The sequence below is a fragment of the Nicotiana tomentosiformis genome, chromosome 2 (assembly GCF_000390325.3).
Source record: "Nicotiana tomentosiformis chromosome 2, ASM39032v3, whole genome shotgun sequence".
Taxonomy (NCBI): domain Eukaryota; kingdom Viridiplantae; phylum Streptophyta; class Magnoliopsida; order Solanales; family Solanaceae; genus Nicotiana; species Nicotiana tomentosiformis.
In genome coordinates this window covers 35,891,391-35,901,745 of record NC_090813.1, presented here as the reverse complement: position 1 = coordinate 35,901,745, position 10,355 = coordinate 35,891,391, and the positions used below count along the sequence as shown (strand labels likewise).

Below are 10,355 nucleotides of genomic sequence, written 5' to 3'. Positions count from 1 at the left end.
AATTCACTAAGCGCTTGAAACTTTTATTATCAACTATCATGACTAAGCGAATAGCTATTTCAAAGCTAATGAATAACTAATTATCAGTGATTAATAACTATGAACGACTAAGCTAACATAGATTAAACACAACTAATAATAAAAATTAAAAAAGCATAAATTATGCTAGACATAAACTAACTACAATACAATTAGTAAAAATAGACAAAGAAAACAAGAATAGGGGTATACCAAACGAGGGCGTTCGGGGTGGTCGCCGAAATTTGGCCGGATTTTTAGTTGCCGGATTTTCGGGATGGAATTGACATCAATAGGTAGGTCTTGAGGAGCTTTATCCGTTGATGTAGGTATTGTAGGGTGGTAGTGGCCAGAACTTCAAGAATTTGGACAAAAATGTGGCGGCTAAAGTTTCTAAGATCTAAAATTCAAGGAGTTTGAGGGGGTTTTGAAGGATTTGGTTTGGAGATATGGAAAGAGGAAGTTGTGGAGATTACATGGTATGAATTTGGGGGTGTTTGGAGGTTGTCCGCCGCCGGTAAGCAATTTCCGGCAGGCGGCAGCGGTGGTGGGGGCGGATATGGGAGAGAGAAGAAAGAGAGAGAAGAGAGAGGAAGAAGAAAAGAATTATGGGGGAATCAGGGCATTTTTCAGATTTTTGAGACTTTAAATACCTCTTGAGAGATCAAATATGGACCATTATATCAAGGGGTGATCAATGGGTAAGATTTGATCTTGGGTCACTTAATGAAACGACGTCGTTTCAGACCCTTTCAGTGGCAGCCCCTTATCTTGCACTTTTTACCACTTTCTCTTTCAAAATTGGCCTAATTCCCTTAATCAAACTTATTAAACTAAATTTACACAAATTAATTAATTAATTAAATAACTTATTCAAATGATCAATTAACTAGATTAAATCACCAATTGAACAGTTAGTTAAATCCTAAAATTAACAAATGAAGAAAGAACTTTTTTTTTTTTTTGTATTTTATGATAGGAAATACGCAATCAAAGACACAAAAATTGAGAAAAACAATAAAGTAACAAAACATTAATGACTTTAGGAGGTGTAAAAATAGTGCAAAAAATAGGTATTCACAATATATATATAATATTGGACCTATACCGGGTTCCGAAACCAAACGGACCCGATATCCAAAAAGTCAAACATTGGTCAAACATTTCAAAGTCATTAAGTTTTTAACTTTCAAATTCCAACAAGTGCGATAACTCGGGTTAGGGATTTCCGAATTCATTTTCGGGCATACGCCCAAGTCCCAAATTACGATACATACCAACGGGACCGTCAAAACACGAATCCTGGTTCGTTTTCTCAAAACGTTGACCGAAGTCAACTCAAATGGATTTTAAGGCAATTCATATTTTCTCAATTTTTAACATAAAAGCTTTCCAAAGACACGTCCGGACTGCGCACACAAAATCGAGAAGGGTTAAGATGAGGTATTTAAGGCTTCAAAGTATAGAATTAGGTTCTAAAACATAGGATGACCTATCAGGTCATCACTTGTATGGTCAGAAACCTCCCATTCATCTTCTTTATCTGGCTTGTGAGGCCACTTCTGATATGGTTGACAGGTCCTTTGAAGCTAGAGAGGCAGTGATTCAGCTATTTTTCTCGGTTTTACCCCGAACTAACTACCATCTTCTTCGAGCTTAGCTCCTAGACTAACAAATTCCATTGTGCAAACCCTGTACTCTTTATTTTACAAGACTGCTACAAGAGGTTATAGCAGGACAGTAGATTTGATATTTTGTGGCCGTTTGTGTTGCTGCTAAAGTAGTTTGGTTAAAGACATGCATGTTCTAGTTTGATAAGACATATTTGGTCATGCCAATATGCCATGATATACTTATTTGGCGATTAGAGTTAGATAGTATTTCTAGCGTGCGTTGTTAAGTTCTCTTGTATTTCAAGTCATCAATTCCATATTTAAAGAATGTTAAATTTGTCTAATCTTGGCAAAATAACAAAGTGAAAAAAGGGGTTAAGCGGGGCAGGGTCAATCATGCCGTTTTTTTACATGCTCGATTCTTTTTTAACTATTATTTTAAAAAATAACATCATTTATTATTATTTCATAAAGAGCACTTTTTTTAAGATATATTTTTTATGTATATTTATATGCCATCTTAATTAAATTTAAGATATATTTTTTATGTATATTTCACATGTCTAAGTATCATCTTAATTGAATATGTATTTTTTATGTATATTTTTTATGTGTTAATTCAATGTATATTTTTTATATATACGTTTTGTATATATTAACATACATTATTATCGAAGTAAGATCTTTATGTTAAGAAAGGAAGAAAGAAGGAAGAGAAAAACTTAAGAAAAATAATTAAAAAGAAAACGAATGGAACAAATTTAGAAAATATATTGGGTTCGGCAGAAAACAAAATTAAGAAGATGAAGAAAAAGAAGGAAAGCTAATAGATAAAGAGAAAAAAAAAAGACATGATTTTGTACAAAAAATTATTGACTTTCCATTCAAATTGCTTATGTTTAGGGATTGATAATTAATATTCCTATTTTAATGAAATTGTGTGCTACAAATATAAATATTTTTCTGCCACAACTGTAATATTGGATTTCATGCTAAGAATTTGTTATATTTCTTTTCTAATTTGATTGATATGAGAGTCCAGAAAAAGAAAAAAAAAGATTAGGTATACAACTAAACCAATATATCCAATACCTGTTTGGGTTTCATTTTGCAAACCCTCTCCCTTGTACCTTGTTTTCATTATAAATTTTTAAAAATATTCACAATGCCTTTTCTACACGAGTTGAAGAAAATGAGAGGATTCAAGTAGTAATAACTAATATGAAGTATTTATCCTTTACTTTAAATTTAAATACAGCAAATTACAATGAAAATACACGTCACTCAATTATAAAAAACTTATCGCAATAATTCGAGAATGCATATACAGGGGGCCGCCTCCACTCAATATTAGAGAAGCCACCATTTTATGCACACAGCCAACCGCTATTCTTGAATCAGATTCCCTCCATACCTAGTACATAGTAAAAAAGTGAAAGCTCCAATATTTCCACTCTTAGCAGTAAAAGCACACATACTACTGGTGAGCAAACCCGAGAAGCAGAAAACTGAGAGCAGCAGCCACAAGTATCTATGGCTTCCAGAACTGCCGTCATCGCTTGGTACACTATCTGCAACATCCCTTTACTCTCTCACTTCACTCTGATCACTATTTTTATTATATGCCTATATATATGTGTGTTTATGTGTTTAGGGGCTCTGGAGAAGATGGTCAATTGGGTATTGGAAATAATGAAGAGAAGGAATGGATTTGTACTATTAAAGCTCTTAAGTCGTCAGAGAAAGTTTCTTCTATTGTTGCTGGCAGTAGAAACTCTCTTGCTATTTGTGAAGATGGCAAAGTATGCTCCTTTTTTGCTCTTTCACTCTCCATTATTACCCTTTTCTTCTTTTTATGTGGTGATTTTGATTATGTGGGTCTTTTAAATAAGCAGTTGTTTACATGGGGTTGGAATCAAAGAGGGACCTTGGGACACCCACCTGAGACCAAAACTGAGAACATTCCTAGTCAGGTTAAAGCTCTTTCCAATGTCAAAATTGTTCAGGTAATATTACAATCTCAGCTTTCAATTTTATTTGTGCAAAAGAATTTGAGTTTATTGGTGTAGGTTTTAATGGGATACTTTTCTGATTGCAGGCGGCGATTGGTGGCTGGCATTGTTTGGCTGTGGATGATCAAGGCAGGGCTTATGCTTGGGGTATGCCTTGGCTTTATTCATCTTTACCCTTTTAATCATTTTTGTCTTTGGAATAAGGAAGGGTTGAAAATGTACTGCTGAGTATTCCAAATTTATGAGTTAGGGTGTTTTTTTTCCAACAAAGAATACAACAAAGATAAGAAAAAGAAAGGAAAAGTTTCAATGTAGATTATATCCACAAAAGTTAACATCTTTGAACTTCATATTGATCTGCTTTATTTGGTTAAAACAACAATGGTTCAATACCATACTAGTAGGAGCTAGGATCGACTATATGAATCCTCTATATCCACTTTGCGTTTATTTAGGCTTTTTTCTTTCCTATACTCAATAATCTGCTTTAATAGTTTAGCGTTCAAATTACTGAATTCTGGTGACTTGGAGCAGTTGTAAACTTGTACTTATTTTTTCAAGTTCATGACCCTTTACAGGTGGTAATGAGTATGGACAATGTGGTGAAGAACCGGAAAGGAAAGATGACAGTGGAAGGCCTATTAAGAGAGATATCATCATCCCTAAGCGTTGTGCCTCTAAGCTATCTGTTCGTCAGGTGACGTTCTCGTTATATTGTGGAGTTTCTTTCCTTATTATGTTGGTTGATGATGATGCAAATGATGATGCAAAGACTTTTCTTTGTTGGTTTTGGTTCTGAATCCTGGCAAATCCGTGCAAATTTATTGTATGTGCTCTCTAAAGTCTAACCTCTAGTGTGTGGGTCTAGGCCTCATGCCAGCAAATTCATTGCTAATTCTTGAACTTCTTCCTTTCTAAACATCCATTTGATAGAATAGCTTTAAGATATAGGTTCAAGTTTATTTGTTAAATATTCTATTATTTGGAAGAAAAAATAATTGGGGAGAAGAGGTAGAGGACGGCCTAAGAAGTATTGGGGAGAGGTGATCAGGCAGGATATGGCGAGGCTCCAGATTTCCGAGGACATGACACTTGATAGGAAGATGTGGAGGTCGACTATTAGGGCTATAGGTAAGGAGATAGTTGAGTCGTGCCTTACTTCGTACTATTGTGGGACTAGCCATGTAGAGTTTTTGTCTAAGATAGCTAGTGACAATGTTGTGTCTTACTATTTCGCTTTTCAATGTAGGTCCTATTTACTAGCTATCGCTTTTGCTTTGCATCTTTCTTCTAGATTTCATGGTGTTCTTATTTTTCTTATGATTGTTGTGGTGATACTAATATTGTCTCCCTTTGCTTTGCATCTTTCTTCTGGATTTCATGGTGTTCCTATTTTTCCTATGATTGCTGTTGTGATACTAATATTGTCTCCTTTTTGTCCTTTTGTCCTTTTGTCTTTTTGTTTTTTGAGCCGAGGGTCTTTCGGAAACAGCCTCTCTACTCCTTCGGGGTAGGGGTAAGGTCTGCGTACACACTACCCTCCCCAGACCCCATTAATGGGATTTTACTGGGTTGTTGTTGTTGTTGGAAGAAAAAATATTTTACTAAAGGTACTCACCAACCGAATCCCAGTACATGCATGCCTATTAACTGCCTTTTCCCTTTCCGTAGGATCTTTTATAATTATGTGCAGAAATTTAGGATGTGTTGTCTTTGTTGTCAATTAATTCCTAATTTCTTTAAACAGGTAGCTGCTGGTGGTACACACTCTGTTGTTCTTACAAAGGAGGGACAAGTATGGACATGGGGTCAACCATGGCCTCCTGGTGACATGTATAGTCTATTCTAATCCTTGATCTTTAATAACCATGATATATACAATAATATTTGTTTATTGTTGAAGAATTTCATCAGTGCTGCACTAAACTTTGCAGAAAGCAAATTTCTACGCCTGTCCGTGTACAAGGCCTTGCAAGTGTGAGATTGATTGCAGTAGGAGCCTTTCATAACTTGGCACTTCTTGATGATGGAGTTTTAATGGCATGGGGTAATAACGAGTATGGGCAACTTGGAACTGGTGATACCCAGCCAAGATCACAACCCATTGCTGTTCAAGGGCTATCTGGTCTCACTTTGGTTTGTATTAATCTGTGCTTCTTGTCATTTTGACTCATTTTGTTTGCAAGATGATTTTTAATTGGTCATTTAAATCATCCATCTTCTGCTTGTCCTTATGTATCTTCTTTTTCTCAAAAATTTGTGTCCTGTGTGTCTAGTAGTTCAGTCCAATTTTCTTTTGATATATTACCTTACCAACAATCTTGATGCATGAAATAACCAGCCTCTATCAATTCTATTGATTTTAGAACTGAAACAGGGCCAAAGAGTAATAAATAATAATATACATCAATAAGAGAATGTAAGATGTATATAGAAAAACTATGTAAGATGTTTCTGTCGTCATGTCCAGGTTGATATTGCTGCTGGAGGATGGCATTCTGCAGCTTTGACAGATGAGGGAGAGGTATATCTAGTGTTTTACCATTTATATTAGTTCTGCTTGATATTTTTGCTTTGTTTGTCCTGTACTTTTCTTTAACAATGATTAGTATATATGTTATGTCAAGATAAAAGACACCTCCGGCAGAATGTTGGGTATCTGACCTTATGGCATTGTTATGGTATCTGATCAATAGATTTCCTGATCCTCTTATTTTTGGCTTGCACAAAACCAAAGTGAAAAAACTTGATGATTGGTGTTTTTTTTTCCTTTAAATAAATCTTCTTACATACGAATAATGTAGTTTAACGAAGCTGCATATAGTAGGCATATGCATTTTCTCAACAGTCAACAACCTGTGTCAGCTGTGTGTACCTCTGCTTACTGCAGGTTTATGGCTGGGGAAGAGGGGAACATGGTAGACTTGGATTTGGAGATGACAAGAGTAGTAAAATGGTGCCGCAGAAGGTTCAACTTTTAGCTGGGGAGAACATTGTTCAGGTGACTTCTTCATATCCTTCATTATTAGCGGGTCTCTCTTCTGCTCATCACTATGGAAGCCACTGCCCTGTGCTTCGTCAGCACTCTTTTTGTATCTGATGGAGGTGGGAAGCTAGCCATAAAAAAAATATAACTTTGCGTCCAGGAAAACTGAGAATTGTACTTGTGTTCATTATTTTAGACTGACATAGAGTGATGCCTTTGCTAGAGTCTACTTGAGACTGAAATATTGCTCATCATCTAAGTGGCACAAATATGGACAGGAAGTTTTCAGAACTAAGGGGACAGTACACAACATTTTTTTTGATAAAGGGGGACACACACAACTTGGACACTGTATTATACCAAATATGAGTAGCCTAAGCTAATATGTGGAACATTGCAAGGAGTATTAATAAATAATAACTGTCAAAGATTAGATTCCATATATTCTAGGTAAAGCATCCAAATAGCACCAGATAAAACATATAGCAAAAGAAAGAGAATTTTAGAGCCCGTTTGGACATAAGAAATTTTTCCCTTTTTTCCAAAAAAATCTACTTTTTTCCGAAATCAGCCTTTTTGTTCATAAAATTTTCAATTTTCACTTGAAGATGCATTTTGTAATTTTTGAAAATTTGAAAAACTCCAAAAAATTATTTTTCAAAATTTTCACTCACAAAACTTCAAAAACAACCCAAAATTATATTCATGTCCAAACACAACTCTAAATTTCAAATACTATTTTCACTTGAAAAAAATTTTCCCCCTATTTTGGAATTTTACAATTCTTATGTCCAAATGCCCCCTTAATCTACAACTGAAAAGCAAAAATAGAACACTCAGAGTGGAACTGAAGAAAAAGAAGTAAAAAAGACTGGAATTTTGAGAAACAAAACATCAAATCAGGGGTAATAAGGTATAACAATGCTCTTTTCTTTATCAAATTTAGCTATTTTTCTTCTTTCAAGTTTGGGTAAGAATGTCGGTTTTTCTTCAAGTTTGATTGTATATTTTCCATTGTCGTTGATCTCTCCAGGGTGTAGATTTAGGGTGATTCAGCAAATTTTTTAGGCTAACGGTCTCTAAAAGTTTTTGTTCATTACACCGGTGCCCCAATATTTCTCGTCAATTTTGGGGCATACTTGGTGACAATTTGGCATCCAAAAATAGGACATTTGTGACCAAACCAATAGGCAAAACAAATTAACCAAGGGCATGCGTGCCAAGAAAATAAAAGAATGCAGGAAAACCAAATGTAAAATATGTCCAACACTTGGCAGTGTGTGTGACCAATTGGTGTCTGATACCGAGATCAATAGCATAGCCACACTATGCCAAGGGTGGTCAAGCGAATGGTAGGAAAATTATATTGCGTATATAAGTCAAATACTATTTTATATTGTTATATATTATATATTGAACACCCTTAATATAATTGAGTGAGGTAGTTCAACGGTCCAGAATGTTCAAAGTGATTGTGTTGTTCATGGATTCAAAGTTATCTGCCCATTTTATTTGCCAAAACTAAACGGAGACCTCTGTGTGGTCTGTTTGGCTTTTTTCAAATAGTTTATACCATTCATCGACAAAAAAAATTATTAACTTGTTTAAGGTTAGAACACCCTTGGCGGGATTCCTGGCTATGCCACTGACCAAGATGCAACATTAAATTTGGTATCATTGCTTCATAGTTCATAGAGATTGGAAGAAGAGTAATCTGAATGTTAAGAAGTTGTTTCTTGTTGTTTTCGAAATATCTGGTATCATTGACATATTTCTGAACTATCTGATCCAGGGTATGGTAAATTTAATTCAGTTTTTATTCTATTTTTTCTTGTCCACCCCATGCCTATCCATTTATTCCTCTTGTCGATCCGTGCTCTGAGAAGAAGCATTGCGTTCCATTTCTAAGCTCTAACTTGTACCATGATATTCAAGAAGCATTCCCCCCTTTTCTTTTCTTTTAATAATTTATGTAGGTGATTTCCTTTTCTGATGATGCAGATATCATGTGGTGGCACACACTCTGTTGCATTAACACATGATGGTCGTATGTTTTCTGTGAGTATCAGATACTCTTTTTTTCTTTTAAGCCTTCAATTTGCATAAACTAGTCTCATGCTAAAGCCCATCTTTTTACTTGTTTAAAAATCTTTAAGGAAAACATTGCAAACGTCTTGTCTAAAAGTTCATTAGCCAGTTTGTTATAACAACAAGCATTCGAATAATAATCTTGGGGGCAATCCATTTTTAAGCTTTTGGAAAAAGTGTAGATGTGAGTGTGTTGTACAATGGTTAAATGCTTACATCTCCGGCATTTGTAGATAATACCTCAAATTTCCATTTGAAACATCCATCACCAAGGGAGTGAGAGCAAGGGGTCATCAGAAACAGAAATTCTATCTTACCTTATGGCATTTAAAATCATTACGATAGTCATTGGTGTAATAATGATTACTATACAATTGATGATTAGTTATTCTGCAGTACTGTCTTGAAGATAAACTAACAACTCTCATGTGGCAGTTCGGGCGGGGAGACCATGGACGACTAGGATATGGTAGAAAGGTGACAACTGGCCACCCATCAGAAGTTCCGATAAATATTCCACCTCCAAGTGATGTCAGTAGCACTGAAGGAGGGCGTTGGTGTGCTAAACTCGTTGCTTGTGGTGGCCGCCATACTCTGGCGATTGTAGAGTGGCAGGCAGAATCCGAATAGTCGGTATGAAACCGTCAGATGTAAATCTGAATTCAGGGTCACTGTTGTATAAGGTGGTTGCACTTGTAATATGAAGATTATGAGCTGTGCATGTGACTCAGGTGGAAAATCCAGTTTTAAGATGGGATAGAGAGGCACTGGATATTATAAAGAGGCAGAAATATGTAGGATTAATAGAATATGCTCTATTGGTACTATATTCAGAATAAGGGAATTTTCCTTTCTTGATGCTTAAATCTAGGTGTTGGAATTACAATGCCACGAGCGCTAATTTTTGTACTAGGATATTAAGCTCTCGTGCACGCAGCATAGTCGAATGCGTTTATTCTCAAAACAGGTAAAAAGAAAAAGTCAGAAGATTTTCAGTTTTTGCAAACGCCATTAGAGAAAAGTTCTTATTAATGCTTCTTTCAGTTTTTACAAAACCTGAAAGACTCGTCTCCATTAGTGTTGGTTTAAAAACTTGTAACTGTATAAATACCGAAGAAGTACCGGGGAGAGGTAAGGTGATTAGGCAGGATATGATTCATCTTTAGCTTACCGAGAATATGATTCTTAATAAGAGGGTGTAATTTAAGGTAGAAAGTTAATAGGTAGTTGAGCGTATTTTTCATATCACTAGTACTAGTATTATTCTTGTATTTTCTTATTCTTAGATTTCTATTACTACCAAATATTTTTTCAGCTTTGGTTTTCTTATTGTCTTGATACTGTTACCACTTCTTTTTCCATGTTTTCTTCACTATCGTATTTCTTTTTTAAACTGATGTGACTACTGACTATGTTTTCCTTAAGCGGAGGGTCTATCAGAAATAAATTCTCCACTTGCACAAGATAGGGGTAAAATTAACTTACGCACTATTCTTCTTAGACCGCACTTGTAAAATTACACTATATATGTTGTTGTTGTTCCCTCTTCTCGAAAATCATTGAGGTGGTTCTTTCTGTTTCCTCTTATCGGTTGGTTTCGGTTTTCAGTTTCTTCTCTTTTCTATCAGTCCACAACTA

At 35.3% G+C, this 10,355-nt stretch overlaps 1 protein-coding gene across 1 annotated transcript; it reads left to right on the top strand.

Moving 5' to 3' along the window:
* The first annotated feature begins 2,953 nt into the window (after positions 1 to 2,953).
* Positions 2,954 to 9,583, top strand: LOC104096920 (ultraviolet-B receptor UVR8). The gene is made up of 11 exons (XM_009603376.3): positions 2,954 to 3,193; positions 3,286 to 3,433; positions 3,527 to 3,637; positions 3,730 to 3,790; positions 4,222 to 4,340; positions 5,391 to 5,476; positions 5,578 to 5,779; positions 6,114 to 6,167; positions 6,534 to 6,644; positions 8,631 to 8,687; positions 9,153 to 9,583. The coding sequence occupies exons 1-11, from the start codon at positions 3,165 to 3,167 to the stop codon at positions 9,345 to 9,347; spliced, it is 1,173 nt and encodes a 390-aa protein (XP_009601671.1). The 5' UTR covers positions 2,954 to 3,164; the 3' UTR covers positions 9,348 to 9,583.
* Positions 9,584 to 10,355: the final 772 nt, after the last annotated feature.